At 33.9% G+C, this 18744-nt stretch overlaps 1 protein-coding gene across 1 annotated transcript in view; it reads right to left on the bottom strand.

Annotated features, from left to right (window-relative positions):
* The window catches only part of LOC125646912 (uncharacterized), a 324296-nt gene that overhangs the window by 278728 nt on the left and 26824 nt on the right, over positions 1 to 18744 (bottom strand). Inside the window, exons 3-6 of the mRNA XM_056139838.1 lie at positions 14736 to 14811; positions 8883 to 8912; positions 5327 to 5356; positions 1605 to 1634 (exon numbers count right to left, since the gene is read on the bottom strand). Of these exons, the coding sequence (XP_055995813.1) occupies positions 1605 to 1634; positions 5327 to 5356; positions 8883 to 8912; positions 14736 to 14811 (166 nt within the window). The remainder of the gene's footprint in view (positions 1 to 1604; positions 1635 to 5326; positions 5357 to 8882; positions 8913 to 14735; positions 14812 to 18744) is intronic.

Raw genomic sequence — 18744 nt, 5'->3', positions numbered from 1 at the left:
GAAGGTTGCCAGTTGTATTAATTTTGACCTTGCTCTTTGTTCAATACATTTCGTTTAAATTATATTCCCTACATCCATACCATTTATCCCTTAATTTCAAAACAATTTGAACTTGATAAAATATGGAACGAAAATAAATACTCAATATTGAAGTAATGTTAGAAATATCCAAGAAAACACCATGTGATCTTTCTTCGATTGTTGGAGGGATGGCCAAAGCACTCTGTATGAGTCCTTAAAATTAGCTAGGGCATATTTTTTTTCTTGTTTTGAACCTCTGAATGGGTTTGGATGTTCCGTTTGCATTTTCGTCAATCTGACATTCGCCATCCATGCTTTTTTTAAAAGTTTGACATAAATCAGTATCAATGGTGCGCTTTAAACAATGGTAATTGACTAAACTGGTTCCCTATTGACATCGCTTTTCTCCTAGGACTAATCAGCGGGGAACCTGTTTAATTCAATTGACAAGGTCTTTTTTTTATCATACCGATCGGCAAATTTCGGAAACTGAATTTTTTCCAGATTCGTGGAAAATCGTAGATTCTTAACGTGAATCCGTAGAGCGTATTTTGACTTTAAAATCCGTGGAAAATACGGACAATCCGTTCAGGTAAACAGCTCTGGATGTTGATTCAATTTCCTAGGCTGCTTATTCTTTGTTTTTCTTTGGAGTTGGTCCACTTTGTTTACTTATTCAAACTTGTTATTTACATTATCTTTCTCTCAAATTTTGTTCATTTCTTATTTCATTTTATAGTGTTCATTCATTTACATAGTTTATTTCTATTTATTTTTTTTATTATTATTATAATTGTGTGTGTGTGTGTGTGTGTGTGTGTGTGTGTGTGTGTTGATATTTTTTACTTATTATTATCTTTTATAAATTATTTATTCTTAATGCATAGTCAAAATAGAATCTCTCTGGGTACGAGTTAGCTTTACTATTTATCAACGTAATTGGGTTAACTCCTTCCACTTGAGATTTATAAAGTCTATTTTTATCACTTCGTACATTTTGGATCAGCTCTTTGGACAAATAAGGCATGTCCTAATTCCCTCCACTTTTAACATTGATTGGCAAGCCTAAAGACCAAAAAACATGTAGTCTGCGATGTAAATACGTTTGTAGATTAGTGTAGTTGTAGTGCTAGATGTATTTATTCATGTATGTAGTTTTTGTTTTTATTCTCTGTTGATATTGGCCACATTATGTAACTCTTTTCGTTTGTCCTGAAGAAGGGACGGGTCGTCCCGAAAATATCACAATCTGGTTGTTCGTGTCGTTGGTCATTTTAGTGCTTTGTATATATATATATATATATATATATATATATATATATATATGGAAAGTTCATGATCAATTGTTTGACAAGATTCCTACCTCCTCTCGTCGTGTCTGATATTACTGTGATTTCAGTTATTGGAAATAAATTCAAAATTTCAGAGAATGTATCATACATTTGTCAGCTGAATGAATATCACAGTATGAGATGAGAATAGACTTATAGCGTACTTCAATAGAACAAGAATTGATCAAATGCAGGGTTTTATCCCTATACATAATGCAATGTACATGATAAAATGGTTAACAAGATGCCTACCTGTGGTTGTGGATTCTATCGTGGTTTCAGCTACAAGAAATGAATTCAATATTTCTCAGAATTTATCATCGGATCGTTCATCAATGAATTAAAAACTTAATACAATATACGTATACATGATATAAAATAATTACATAATTTGATGTAGCACAGGTTGTCTCGTTTTAGTCATTGCTTAGTAATGATCAGATCAACCTACAGTAATTTAAAAATTAGGCCATTTGAAAAAATGTCTAACGTTTCTGACAAAAATGATTAATAACATAGCGTTTCCAAATAAGAAAAAATAAAATCAAAGAAGACACGGTAATTGTATAGAAACGCGGTACGTTGTTTAACTTTGATATATTGTCTTCATATCAAAATTCGATTGATAATGACATTCCTTTCAGACAAAGTACACTAGTTCTTGCGCCGTTCTCTTAGACAAGAATGTGAAATACTTAAAAAAGGCACACTTGCAATTCTCAATGCATCAATGATTCGTTGTCGTATTCAAAGGACCTCCACACTTTTGTTGTTGTTTTTTTTTTGGTGTTAAATATATGATATTCATCGAATGACCGGTATAGGCCTGTCCGAAGACGTGAGTTATCTCTCTTTGTATTCTAACATGACAACTTCCAGGTAGTAACACAATCAGACCACACAATATTTTAAGTGTTATGTTGAGTATGGATACTGTTCAAAATCGAAAACAATTGAAATCATTTCTACGAGAGGGTAAGAAAATGTTAATGGAAATAAAAAAGAATTTCTTATTCGAGTCAAAGGTGTGATTTTTCTGCGGGGGGATTAAAGGTCGAATTGAAAATCAGACACTCACTTGTTTACGAATGTCTCCAATAACGACTGGCATAATTACTTAGTATAAAATAAGAACAGAACTACTGATTCTCAAAAGACGATGGTAACTCATCAGCTCAAAGCTCGGGTTTTTACGAGGATCGACACGTGTATGTATCTTGCATATCATGGTACAACCCCCCCCTCCCCTTCCACCCCACCCCAAAATTATATAAAGAGGAAATCAACGCTCTCACTGTTTTATCAGGGCTAAAATCAATTAAACCAGATTGCCATGTTTGGGTAACTCTTGCCAAAGTAACTGAACGTGTCCACTCTGTGGGCAAATCATTTGTACATGTGCAGCATGCAGCTGGAATTGTTTATCTCAACTGATATATTTAAAATGCAGTAAAATAAGTAATTTAATCAAACTAAATTTTCATTTGTTTAATTGATATAATTGATATAAATTATTTATATAATGAATATTGATATAAATTATTTTTCATAGGTGTGTTCCGGGGGTGGGGGTGGGGTGGGGGTACGTGCCACTCTCAGATGTAAACTTTGGGGAATAGGTAATTTTGAACACCCAATAGAATGTTTTTAACGTCTCTGTATTTTTCCTCTTTTATTCGTTTTAGCCCCCTTCAGATGTTTGATTATGTAGGCACATATCGTGTCATAACAAAAATTGCAATGACGGATTTATATCGGGGACCCCCCCCCCCCCTTCACAACAAATTTACAAATTAATGTGAGTAAAACTCCAAATATTTTACCCATTTTGTTATTACAGGTAAATACTCTTGTCGACTTATTTAATGTATTAATATACATTCAGGGGGTTGATTTATAAAAAAAAAATCTCAAAACATTGCATGTGTAAATGTCAGTTTATATGGTTTGTGACGATAAATTTCTTTATGGTTATACTTGTATTTGAAACTGTATTTGTAAATAGTCCAGGAGCTTTGCCCCTACCCCTCACCCCTACCCCCATCCACCCCCCAACCCCCACATCGACTTTGCGTTATATATATATATATATATATATATATATATATATATATATAAACCCCAGAAACCTGAAGGACATGATAGTAAGGACCAAAGTGTATTTGAAACTGTATTTGTAAATAGTCCAGGAGCTTTGCCCCTACCCCTCACCCCTACCCCCCATCCACCCCCAACCCCCACATCGACTTTGCGTTATATATATATATATATATATATATATATATAACCCAGAAACCTGAAGGACATGATAGTAAGGACCAAAGTGGATAACCCTTTCCCCAATGGAGGTTTCAAAACATGCTCAGACCTCAGATGTCAATTATGCAAATATAGCTCAGACACTGAGGGTTTTAGCAGTCCTGTCACGGGTCGCAGTTATAAAATATTGGGAAACTTTTCCTGCAAAACCAATGACTGCATATATCTCATAAGTTGCGATGTCTGCCAGAAGCAGTACATAGGAGAAACAACAGACCTTCGCAGACGAGTCAACAACCATCGGTCCTCCATCAGAAACAAAAAAGATTTGAATGGCAATAACCACCGATGGGAGGACATGACAGAAGTGGTTATTGATCATGACCCTAGTTGGTCAGATACCGAAAGAAAGCAAAAGGAAAAATTCTCGATGCACAGGTTGAAGTCATTTGAACCGCATGGTATCAACAAACCTACTGACTTCACCAGGATGAATACGGGCTAAACCCTTACTAGATTTTAAGCTTCATCTAGACCTACTCGTCTGATCATGTCCCTAACAGTGGTGCTATGACCATTTTTGAACACATTTTTTTCTTTTCAATTCTGTTTACAATCAGCCTACCCCTTTTAATTATTTTGACCTCCATAACCGATTGCTTACATGTAAAACCCATTTATCAGTTTCCGTGATTCTATGTTTTTTGCACGTCTACCCTAGACATGATCATTACGGGATTGTCTGATGTTGATTCAATTTCCTAGGCTGCTTATTCTTTGTTTTTCTTTGGAGTTGGTCCACTTTGTTTACTTATTCAAACTTGTTATTTACATTATCTTTCTCTCAAATTTTGTTCATTTCTTATTTCATTTTATAGTGTTCATTCATTTACATAGTTTATTTTTATTTATTTATTTATTTTATTATTATTATATTTTGTGTGTGGGTTGATATTTTTTTTTACTTATTATTATCTTTTATAAATTATTTATTCTTAATGCATAGTTAAAATAGAATCTCTCTGGCTACGAGTTAGCTTTACTATTTATCAACGTAATTGGGTTAACTCGTTCCACTTGAGATTAATTAAGTCTATTTTTATCACTTCGTACATTTTGGATCAGCTCTTTGAACGAATAAGACATGTCCTAATTCCCTCCACTTTTAACATTGATTGGCAAGCCTAAAGACCAAAAAAACATGTAGTCTGCACTGTAAATACGTTTGTAGATTAGTGTAGTTGTAGTGCTAGATGTATTTATTCATGTATGTAGTTTTTGTTTTTATTCTCTGTTGATATTGGCCATATTATGTAATTCTTTTCGTTTGTCCTGAAGAAGGGACGGGTCGTCCCGAAAATTTGACAATCTGCTTATTCGTGTCGTTGGTCATTTTAGTGCTTTGTGCATATATATATATATATATATATATATATATATATATATACATGTATATATATGGAAAGTTCATGATCAATTGTTTGACAAGATTCCTACCTCCTGTCGTTGTGTCAGGTATTACTCTGGTTTCAGTTATTGGATATAAATTCAAAATTTCAGAGAATGTATCATACATTTGTCAGCTGAATGAATATCACAGTATGAGATGAGAATAGACTTATAACGTACTTCAATAGAACAAGAATTGATCAAATGCAGGGTTTTTCCCTATACATATGCAATGTATATGATAAAATGGTTAACAAGATGCCTACCTGTGGTAGTGGATTCTATCGTTGTTGCAACTACAAGAAATGAATTCAATATTTCTCAGAATTTATCATCGGATCGTTCATCAATGAATTAAAAACTTAATACAATATACGTATACATGATATAAAATAATTACATAATTTGATGTAGCACCGGTTGTATCGTTTTAGTCATTGCTTAGTAATGAACAGATTAACCTAATACAAAATAGGCCATTTGACAAAAATGTCAAACATTTCAACCAAAATTATTAATAACATAGCACTTCCAAATAAGAAACAAATAAAATTAAAGAAGACACGGTAATTGTATAGAAGCGCGGTACGTTGTTTAACTTTGATATATTGTCTTCATATCAAAATTCGATTGATAATGACATTCCTTTCATACAAAGTACACTAGTTCTTGCGCCGTTCTCTTAGACAAGAATGTGAAATACTTAAAAAAGACACACTTACAATTCTCAATACATCAATGATTCGTTGTCGTATTCAAAGGACCTCCACACTTTTGTTGGTTTTTTTTTGGTGTTAAATATATGATATTCATCGAATGACCGGTATAGGCCTGTCCGAGGACGTGAGTTATCTCTCTTTGTATTCTAACATGACAACTTCCAGGTAGTAACACAATCAGACCGCACAATATTTTAAGTGTTATGTTGAGTATGGATACTGTTCAAAATCGAAAACAGTTTAAATCATTTCTACGAGAGGGTAAGAAAATGTTAATGGAAATAAAAAAGAATTTCTTGATCGAGTCATGGGTGTGATTTTTCTGCGGGGGGATTAAAGATCGAATTGAAAATCAGACATTCACTTGTTTACGAATGTCTCCAATAACGACTGGCATAATTACTTAGTATAAAATAAGAACAGAACTACTGATTCTCAAAAGACGATGGTAACTCATCAGCTCAAAGCTTGGGTTTTTACAAGGATCGACACGTGTATGTATCTTGCATATCATGGTACAACCACCCCCCCCCCTTCCACCCCACCCCAAAATTATATAAAGAGGAAATCAACGCTCTCACTGTTTTATCAGGGCTAAAGTCAATTAAACCAGATTGCAATGTTTGGGTAACTCTAGCCAAAGTAACTGAACGTGTCCACTCTGTGGGCAAATCATTTGTACATGTGCAGCATGCAGCTGGAATTGTTTATCTCAACTGATATATTTAAAATGCAGTAAAATAAGTAATTTAATCAAACTAAATTTTCATTTGTTTAATTGATTGATATAATTGATATAAATTATTTATATAATGAATATTGATATAAATTATTTTTCATAGGTGTGTTCCGGGGGTGGGGGTGGGGTGGGGGTACGTGCCACTCTCAGATGTAAACTTTGGGGGGATAGGTAATTTTGATCCCCCAATAGAATGCTTTTAACGTCTCTGTATTTTTCCTCTTTTATTCGTTTTAGCCCCCTTCAGATGTTTGATTATGTAGGCACATATCGTGTCATAACAAATATTGCAATGACGGATTTAGATCGGGACTCCCCCCCCCCCCCCCCCCCTTCGCAACAAATTTACAAATTATTGTAAGTAAAACTCCAAATATTTTACCCATTTTGTTTTTACAGGTAAATACTCTTGTCGACTTATTTAATGTATTAATATACATTCAGGGGGTTGATTTATATAAAAACAATCTCAAAACATTGCTTGTGTAAATGTCAGTTTATATGGTTTGTGACGATAAATTTCTTTATGGTTATACTTGTATTTGAAACTGTATTTGTAAATAGTCCAGGAGCTTTGCCCCTCCCCCTCACCCTTGCCCCACCCCGACTTTGCCTTATATATATATATATATATATATATATATATATATATATATATAAACCCCAGAAACCTGAAGGACATGATAGTAAGGACCAAAGTGGATAACCCTTTCCCCAATGGAGGTTTCAAAACATGCTCAGACCTCAGATGTCAATTATGCAAATATAGCTCAGACACTGAGGGTTTTAGCAGTCCTGTCACGGGTCGCAGTTATAAAATATTGGGAAACTTTTCCTGCAAAACCAATTCAATGACTACATATATCTCATAAGTTGCGATGTCTGCCAGAAACAGTACATGGGAGAAACAACAGACCTTCGCAGACGAGTCAACAACCACCGATCCTCCATCAGAAACAAAAAAGATTTGCCAGTAGCAGCACATTTCAATGGCAATAACCACCGATGGGAGGACATGACAGTAGTGGTTATTGATCATGACCCTAGTTGGTCAGATACCGAAAGAAAGCAGAAGGAAAAATTCTCGATGCACAGGTTGAAGTCATTTGAACCGCATGGTATCAACAAACCTACTGACTTCACCAGGATGAATACAGGCTAAACCCTTACTAGATTTTAAGCTTCATCTAGACCTACTCGTCTGATCATGTCCCTAACAGTGGTGCTATGACCATTTTTGAACACATTTTTTTCTTTTCAATTCTGTTTACAATCAGCCTACCCCTTTTAATTATTTTGACCTCCATAACCGATTGCTTACATGTAAAACCCATTTATCAGTTTCCGTGATTCTATGTTTTTTGCACGTCTACCCTAGACATGATCAGTACGGGAATATCTGATGTTGATTCAATTTCCCAGGCTGCTTATTCTTTGTTTTTGTTTGGAGTTGGTCCACTTTGTTTACTTATTCAAACTCATTATTTACATTATCTTTCTCTCAAATTTTGTTCATTTCTTATTTCATTTTATAGTGTTCATTCATTTACATAGTTTATTTTTTATTGATTTATTTATTTTATTATTATTATATTTTGTGTGTGTGTGTGTGTATTTTTTTTTTACTTATTATCTTTTATAAATTATTTATTCTTAATGCATAGTTAAAATAGAATCTCTCTGGCTACGAGTTAGCTTTACTATTTATCAACGTAATTGGGTTAACTCGTTCCACTTGAGATTAATTAAGTCTATATTTATCACTCTGTACATTTTGGATCAGCTCTTTGGATGAATAAGAAATGTCCTAATTCCCTCCACTTTTAACATTGATTGGCAAGCCTAAAGACCAAAAAACATGTAGTCTGCACTGTAAATACGTTTGTAGATTAGTGTAGTTGTAGTGATAGATGTATTTATTCATGTATGTAGTTTTTGTTTTTATTCTCTGTTGATATTGGCCACATTATGTAATTCTTTTCGTTTGTCCTGAAGAAGGGACGGGTCGTCCCGAAAATTTGACAATCTGGTTGTTCGTGTCGTTGGTCATTTTAGTGCTTTGTGCTTTGTGCATATATATATATATATATATATATATATATATATATGGAAAGTTCATGATCAATTGTTTGACAAGATTCCTACCTCCTGTCGTTGTGTCAGGTATTACTCTGGTTTCAGTTATTGGAAATAAATTCAAAATTTCAGAGAATGTATCATACATTTGTCAGCTGAATGAATATCACAGTGTGAGATGAGAATAGACTTATAACGTACTTCAATAGAACAAGAATTGATCAAATGCAGGGTTTTATCCCTATAAATATGCAATGTACATGATAAAATGGTTAACAAGATGCCTACCTGTGGTAGTGGATTCTATCGTGGTTTCAGCTACAAGAAATGAATTCAATATTTCTCAGAATTTATCATCGGATCGTTCATCAATGAATTAAAAACTTAATACAATATACGTATACATGATATAAAATAATTACATAATTTGATGTAGCACAGGTTGTATCATTTTAGTCATTGCTTAGTAATGAACAGATTAACCTACCGTAATACAAAATAGGCCATTTGACAAAAATGTCAAACGTTTCAGACAAAAATAATTACTACTCAGTATTGCATACCACAAAAGAGAGAGAGAATAAATCAAACCACTTTGTCATTTTAATTGTCAATAAAATTATTGAACTGTTATCACTTCTCTATGCACTGTACTACTTCACTGGGTTAATTTCAGAGAGGTAATGACTAATTTGATAGAAAACATCGCTAAGGCAGACATAGGCTGGTGCCCCCTTACAGAGGAACATTGATTTACATTTCATCTATGGGAAGTTTTAATACAAATTGCTAATATGTTCTTTTAAATATATCCGCTTTTACGCAAGAGGAATTATAGTGAAATGTATAATATGGACTTGGAATCCTGTTTTGCAGTCCCGCGTGCTAAATGCAGATGAATTCCGGACGAATTTTTTTTTTTTTTTTTTTTTTTTTTTTTACTAAAATCAAACGAATTTTTTAAAATAAAACTACCTCAACAGAAAGAAGAAGAGTTCTAAAAAGTCAGAGGTAAATCGCAATCGTGAGTGCTACGACTACAACAGGTTTCGTGAAACGCTTGTACGTGCATGTACATGTATGTGTACGTCAAAGTGATCGTAAACGTAATTGTTTTACCGCTTGTGAACAAATTCTGATTTTAACAATAAAAAATTATTTTCTTCCGATTTTTTTGGTGTTATCTTAGCTACATTAATCATTCTAATTCTTAAATTCCTTTCCGTTCCGTTCCGCGTACGTCCATCAAATTCAAAGTCCAGTTTGAATATCAAATCATTAACGCCATGTCGAATATCACTTTAAATGTACATGTATATCATATATATATACATGTAGTGGATACATTTAGGATATTCTTTGTTATAAATGACATTTACCATATATACCATTTGAAAACAACGAAATAAGCGGACAACACAATTCTGAAAACAAACGTAAAGTCAGTACAAGTACACACGGTGCGATTGTATTGTAAAACACTTTAAAAAATAATTTTGTGCATTCTTTTTGTTTTGCAAATTGACAAGAAACACGGTTTCTTTGCATAGAAAATAGGCGATTTCATTGGTAAAACCTAGGAGCTTCCCGGGACTTCGCCCCCTGGGCCCCTGGCGGCCCCAGACCTCTTGCCGTACATTGCGTACACTTCATTTTCGTTACGGCTACGCGCCTGTTGATAGTTTTATTTCTCTTAGCCTTAACCTTATGGCATGGCTCCATATTATTATTATTATTCTTTATTGTCCTTGAGTTATACAACTCATCGGAATACATCTAGTACATGTACATTTGTATACACAATATATCAAAATGTATAAGATAAACAACAGGTGAGTGGACAGGAGAAGATAGGAGGAGAAGAATTTACAAATAAGAATAAAATAAATGTAATCGCATTATGAGATGCACATGTTATTAGAAAAATAGTATAACTATATTATTGATTTACAATGCTACAATTTCGTATTTTCACAGCTTGAACTAAGAATTTTCCCAAGTTATTGAGTTCTCTGGTATTGTCTACACTACGGAGCTTAACTAATTTAAAGACACTTGGTTTTGTGTAATAAAAACTCTTAATATATTTCTTTCTCAAATCTTTGTAAAATGGACATTTCAGGTTAAAATGAAACTCATCTTCTATATCATTATAATCACATAATTTACAAAGCCTCGCAGTCCTTAAAACATTATTGTGCCTGCCTTTTTCAATATTCAAAGAATGTGAAGACGTTCTGAATTTAATGATAATTTTTTTCCCTTTTAAGTTGATTGGTCTTTTGAGATATGATTGTAAACAAAAGTTATCTATTAAATGTTGATAAAGAACACTTTTTGGTGAACTTGAAAGAGACGACATTAGGTTTTGTTTGTAAATATCCAATATTCTGAATTCTATTATTTTATAATCTTTAAGCTGATTCACACACGACTTTTCAAACAAATATTCTAAACCAATGCTTGACAGATCATGTTTCACATTAACAATCCAGCTGTCATTGTTTGCAATCATATTTTCATAACAATCTTTCAAAATACAGTTATTCGTGGTTTTAATTTTTAACCAGAATTTAAAAATTCTAAATTTTCTTCTAATGTAAAGTGGAAATCTGCCAAGTTCACAATATACCATACTATTGTTGGTTCTTTTGTTTACTCCTAACACTTTTTTACAAAAAGAAAGATGCACCTTTTCAATGTCCGGTGCTTTATGAAAACCCCAAACTTCACATGCACTGTTGTCCATGTCAAAATACGCAGGTTTACACAGATCTATGATTAAATACCTTTGAAAGTCTGAATAGACACGTGACTCACTTGATTCGTGCATTGCCAAGTAACGGTGGATGGTAAACACCGATAATAAAATAAAATTATAATTCTGGTTAATGAAAACAGGTAAAATAATGTATGATTTGTCTAATAAATACGTACATGCAATAACTTATTAGCCTTTTTAAAAGATGGAAAATAAAGAAGGTGTTACACGTCTCATGTTAATTTCCCTAAAGGTGTTGCACGAAAGATCGATAAAATTAAGTTATTCAAATATAATGATAAACTAATTGGAAATTTTGTCTTGATTCAAACATTTTTGAAAATAAGTTTAAAAGACGTGTATTGAAAAAAAAAATAGCCAAAATAATTTGAGTTTAAATCAAGCATTAAGCGATTTCTATGATTTTTAGCGTTAAAATGGAGGGGTATCCCCGAATTTCAGAAAAACTGCCTCCGCGAAACGAAATGAATTTAGCATGAACATGTTCTTCAAGTTTTCCACTAAAAAAAAACTGTCGCTTTGAAATTTTGTTTCACGAGGGCATTTTTTTTGTAAATTTAAAAAAAAATCGAAACAACTTCACTGATATTATTTTCAACTTCACATGTACATTACTTTTCCTTAGTAATGTATGGTCTGCTGTGTGGTTCAGTGGGTAAGGTCATCAACTTTTATAGGTAACGATGATGTATTCTTTTTTAAAACGACCGGGTTCGAATCCTTCACGAACACAATTTTTTTTCATATCACGTTTTTCTTAACTGAAACACACTTCTAGTTTTTATAAATGTTTCTTGTCAAATTTCTGTTTATTACAATGTGCCGAGTTTGAAAGAAGTTTCCAACCTGGACATTGTTTAATAGTTTGTGAATAGGACTCGCAACGAACACTCCGAATACAGCATGCAATACCGGTGTTTTAATAGTCAAGGTTGTTAAAGAGAACTTGTATGTGTTTCTGAGTGAAAGGTGTTGACCAAGGCATGGTGCCTTTTCCGAAAAACCGTTGTGAACTTTGCAAAGCTTTGAAAGAAAAACTTTAAGACCAAACAAGGTAAATAACCGTAAAACAGTTTAAGTGGATAAGATGATATGTACATTTATTATATAGCTAATAAATAGTCTAATATAAAATCTGCGTAAAATCTAGAGAATGTTAGCGTTCAATATCCTGAAAATTTATTGACCGCTAACTTTGCATTGCGTAAATTGTATGCGCCCGAAACATTCCGAGTATGAGCGTTCAATATTGACGTTATACCGTAACTACGTAAACAAGCCAAAATGGCAGACGACGGTCCTCCGAATCTGACAGAGCCGGTATTTGATATTTACTTAAGCAAAATCTTTTACTATACATAAATTATGATGTCCCCATTTACAAAATCAGTTTGCTTCATGCATTGACGGGTTAAATATTGAACAGTTAAGAAATGTATGCTGTTATTGCACACTGCCAATATTGATGAATTCTCGTCTATTTTGGAGTAGTTTGAGTGAAAGGGGATATAACTTAACAACTAAATACTTTAACTATATAATAAAAGGGTTATTGAACTTATATTGGTGTATATTGGCACTCGTTGGCTGTCAAAATGCACTCGCAAGCTCGTGCATTTTCACAGCCAACTCGTGCCAATATTCACCAATATAAGTTTAATAACCCTATAGTATTCCAGTAGCAAATTGCTATAATGGTGAATCAATCTTTTCAGATGCATGCACTTTGAATTATGTTGAACTTTATTAATGCGTATAAAATCACATATATTTTTGTGTGTTTAAATTTATGTACAGTTGCGAACTGTTGGTTATAGAAAATAATACATACGAGTATAAGAGCTTTTAGACTGTAGTTGTATAGAATATCAAATAATTGATACACTCGTAACATGTAACCGTATACATTGTATCTGATACTCAGAAGAAAAACAAGACAATTTCATTTTCACGGTTTCAAAAATTATGTTTAGACTACATGTATAATGTATTGACACATAAAATGTATTAGGCTTGCCCTTAGTACTAGGAAATCCTACAGGTATTTAAATGGCAAATATGCAACAAGAGTAAATATGGATGAAGGTCAGTTCTACGTCACGAGTGCTGGCACAGAGCTCCGATTAGGGAAAATTCCCGCTTCGGTGCAGCACCCTCTTTTATAAATTCGGACCATACAACTTTTTAACAAGTTCAAGTTGTATAAATAGCACATTGTTGTGGGATTTAAATATCGTGAATCAATGAAAGCCGTATTAATTCAGGTAATAATTCTACAGTTTTAAGACTAAGGGTAACCATTCAAAACTTGATTTTCTACCCTTATCTTCTAATATCCCAGGGGAAAAGGACTGCACACTTACTGGAGATACATCAGTGTTTAATATTTACCAAAACTTATAATGGATAAATCAATTTTTCGTTGAAAAGATTGATTGATTGATTGAATATTGTTTAGTTAACGTCCCTCTCGAGAACATTTCACTCATACGGAGACGTCATCACTGCCGGTGAAGAGAAGGATGGTAAATAGGAACCACACGCTACAGCTAAAGTGGGGAGGTCCTTTACCAGCAATTCAATGCTAACATTCCTTACTCAAAACACGTGTGCGACATCGCATACCATAACTGCATGGCACAACATTGCATGTAACTGCATGATACAAACAAGGCAGTGGAGAATTTAAGGGGACACTCCCTAAGATTTTCAAATTTAAGGTCAATTGTGGTCTCTCGGTTTAAAAAAGTGTAAACGACAAAAATGTAACAGTAACATCTTCCACTCTCGTAGAAATAAATGACAGAATTGTTTGATTTATTGAATTACCTTTATTGGGAGAACTTACATTTTCCCCCTAAAACCCTTAAAATCTGCGTCAGTTTATCAATTTCACTTTATTAAAAATGACAGAAAATAGTAGAAATCATTACATAGACTTTCCGACTTTGCCTTGGACCCACTAGGGGCCTCAAGGCGGTCCCCAGCCTCATAAAGTCGCGCCCCTCCCCCTAATCGCAATTCCTGAATCCGCCCCTGCAAGGGGACATGGGGGGGGGGGCAACTATAGTTTGGACTGAACTGAGAGTAAATACTGCCATATGGGTTAAATGCTATTTGAAGTGTTTCATAAGCCGTTTTGGGGGCACTGATTTTCACTACTGACAGGGTCACGGCGGGTTTGACCGGTCGACAGGGGATGCTTATTCCTCCTAGGCACCTGGTCCCACCTCTGGTATATCTAAGGGTTCGTGTTTGCTCAACTCTTTATCTTGTATTTCTTATAGTAGTTATGAAGTTGATAACTATTCGTTATCTTCACCTTTCATATGTCGAGTCCACCATAGTAAACTACTTACCGTGACACCCACCACACAGAAGTAGAACAATCAGCACCACGCCGCTGGTCTGAGACCCCCCGCTGACGTTCATTGTCTGCAAATTATAAGAAAAAGCCTGATTATTTATAAGATTCATCTGTAGAATTTCATTGAATGAAAAGAGAAGCATTTCGTCCAAGTGCAGACGATCAGCTTTTGACTCACGAACGCTCGAGAGGTTATTTCCAATAAGGATGACATTTTAAAATGCTATACATGTAAGTTAAGATCATCTTTATTCCTAATCGGCATAAAAAGCATATACTCTTGTGAGAGTTTAACTGAGATCAAGATAGTATGATAGAATCAACAAATCGAAGCATATAAGGGGTTACAAAATACCCATAAGGTTGTTTGCCATAAAATCAAACAGAAATGATGTCAGTAAAACGATCCACACATTGAACCGGGTAAATTTATCCGAGTTTTGTATAGATATGATAATGAAAGGTCATAAATGAGAGAGAAAAGCTGTAGTATTTCTAGGAAATCCACATGTCCCAGCTATAATGACTTCTCACATACAATTACCGTCGATCACAAGTATCGAACCCGAGTCCCAAAAGTGGAAAGTACTGTACATACACTGTACAGTAGTACCGTACATACACTGTACAACAGTAATGCACATACACTGTACAATAGTACTGTACATACACTGTACAATAGTACTGTACATAAACTGTACAATAATATTGTACATACACTGTACAACAGTACTGTATATACACTGTACAATAGCACTGTACATCCATTGTACAATAGTACCGTACATACACTGTACAATAGTACTGTACATACACTGTACAATAGTACCGTACATACACTGTACAAGAGTACTGTACATACACTGTACAACAGTACCGTACATACACTGTACAAGAGTACTGTACATACACTGTACAACAGTACTGTACATACACTGTACAATAGTATTGTACATACACTGTACAACAGTAATGTACATACACTGTACAACAGTACCGTACATACACTGTACAACAGTACCGTACATACACTGTACAACAGTACCGTACATACTGTACAACATTACCGTACATACACTGTACAACAGTACCGTACATACACTGTACAACAGTACCATACATACACTGTACAATAGTACCGTACATACACTGTACAACAGTACCGTACATACACTGTACAATAGTACTGTACATACACTGTACAACAGTACCGTACATACCTTGTACAATAGTACTGTACATACACTGTACATACACTGTACAACAGTACCGTACATACACTGTACAACAGTACCGTACATACACTGTACAACAGTACCATACATGCACTGTACAACAGTACCGTACATACACTGTACAATATTACTGTACATACACTGTACAATATTACTGTACATACACTGTACAATAGCACTGTACATACACTGTACAATAGCACTGTACATACACTGTACAATAGTACTGTACATACACTGTACAACAGTACAGTACATACACTGAACAATAGCACTGAGCTTCCTGAATACAGCTTACTAATAAGATAAGATGGCGGGAAGCAGAACACATATATAGACACTAGGACAGATATATGTATCGTTTGTTATTGTTTTACGTCCCACTGCAACTCATTGTACATGTAACTCAACAACTGATCTTAAAACTGTACATGTAACTCAACAACTGATCTTAAAACTGTACATGTAACTCAACAACTGATCTTAAAATTGTGGTTGACCATTAGATTGATTGATTGATGTTTTCTGCCACACTCAACAATTTTTCAGTTATCTGGTGGCGCCCAGTTTTTATTGGTGGAAGAGAGAACCCAGATACAGTGTACCTGGGAAAAGACCACCGACCTTCCGAAAGTTAACTGGGAAACTTTATCACTTACCGGTTGACCATTAGAAATACTTTAGTGAAGCATTGTAAACAAGAAAAAAAACCAAAACAAGATTTGAAAATTTGGGGCTCAAATCGTTTCCATACCCCTTTAAACGATGTATTTCTATGGTATACTCGCTTCTCACTGTATCGCGAGTCCTTTATCGTGTTATTTTTATTTTCGTCGATTGCGCATGTGCAATGCTTCCTTAACGGCGGGTTAATTTTATAATCAAAACATGAAATCACGTTGTTTAGTCAGGCAATATATTTTGAATTAAAGTTTGTTATTGATAAGTTTCAGTACGATACATGTAAGTTCAAATAATGCAAAATTTGGATTTTTTTCTAAAGATAGACGAAGAAAGCGTTTAGAATGATATACATTATTTTGTCAATTCCAATTCCAATTCTTCTGAATCGTTTCCAAAATATATCGACTGGTTATTTTTGTTGTCTAGAATACATGATTAGCGCTAATGCTAAAATATATATGGAAAGCCAGAAAAGTAAAATGAAAAAGATATTTTTATGAAAATTTTAATTTGACTTAGCTTTATTTCTATTGCAATGTCAAACAAGATAAATCATTTAGGTACAATTTAGATATATATTTCAAACATATTTATCATTCTTTTATTCAATTTAAGCAATATTCAGTGTCTGAATGTAAACAAATGTAGGAAAACAATAAACATTTAATGGAATATTAAATTATTTTATATTCAGAAGTTTGTACTCCTCTCTACTTTCTTTGTCCATACAAATACTCAAGTGATATGATTGTGAATATGTTTTATGCATTTTTCGTAAAAGTCAAGACGCTCACATTTTCATGCTTGGATTGTGACATCACAATGCATCAATACATGCTTACGTCGTAAGACTATTTCCATTCTCTACCCAGAGTTCCGTGCGCTCCTCGCACTACACCTCTGTCAACGGCTTTTTACAGAAATCTTGTAAAAGTTTCTATTATCTAACATTTATGTTTTGAACTAAATATTTAGTCATATTATAATACGTTTTTGGTGCAGTTAAATTGATGCTTACTGTAAATTGTTTAAAATCGCCATTTTCTTATTATAAATTTGGAACTACTTCGTAATATGCGTATGAATGTAGGACATACACGTGGTGGAGATTTAAATGTAAACATGGAATCAAAAGTAAGAAAGGCTGTAAAAATACGATAAATGGTAAATATGTACTTATTTTTAAAAAGTGTCAGTGGGCTATGAAAAGAGCCTGATGTATCACCTGTTACCAGGACTTTTAAAGGGAAAGGAAACCGAGAATGATTGTTTATATCATGTGATTATATTGTCACGTGATTTCAAGCATTGACAGCTTGCGTAACACGCCCTTTGGTGAGAGAATGAGACTATTTCATTACCATTCTCTACCCAGAGTTCCGTGTGTTTCTGTGAAGCTTGCGTAACGCGCCCTCTGGTGAGAGAATGATTTCATGACGCCAAGTTTGCTAATGTGACGTTATCATTTGAATCCAATACTTACAAAAGGTAACACGTAATTGGTTTGCTATTTTTTTTTTTTTTAATTATTTCATTCGTAGCAGTATCGTTTACGATTTTATTTTTACGCAGACTGATGTAACTAATTACCTCCACATCATCTCCCCCATCCCATTTTTACTACATAATTACTCGATAATTTCTTTTTGCATTTGGTTTTTGTAATGGTGCATAGGCCTTTGACAGGCGCGGATCTTCAAATCAAACTCGACGCTTCGCGTCCCGTGTGATGTGATGATCCGCGCCTGTCAACTCGATGTGATCCGACTCATCGGATGAAGTTACTGTAGTGATTATATATATATATATATATATATATATATATATATATATATATATATATATATATATATATATATATGAATATATAATAGAGTTTATGAAATAAACTAATTTTTGGCAAACTGTAGGCTTGTATATCTTATTAGAGTTATCTCTCTTGTACTGTTCATGTTTAGTGCAAGGGGAGATAATTTTGATTATTGAGTTACGCAACTTTGCATATAGAGGGCGCATATTGGCGCATTCTAGAAATTTCTTAAATTAATGGCTGGACAAGTCCAGAGTAAACAAAATTTCATT

The sequence above is a fragment of the Ostrea edulis genome, chromosome 6 (genome assembly GCF_947568905.1).
Source record: "Ostrea edulis chromosome 6, xbOstEdul1.1, whole genome shotgun sequence".
Classification (NCBI taxonomy): domain Eukaryota; kingdom Metazoa; phylum Mollusca; class Bivalvia; order Ostreida; family Ostreidae; genus Ostrea; species Ostrea edulis.
Note: the sequence above shows the minus strand (reverse complement) of the source record. Positions and strands in the feature narration are given on the sequence as shown.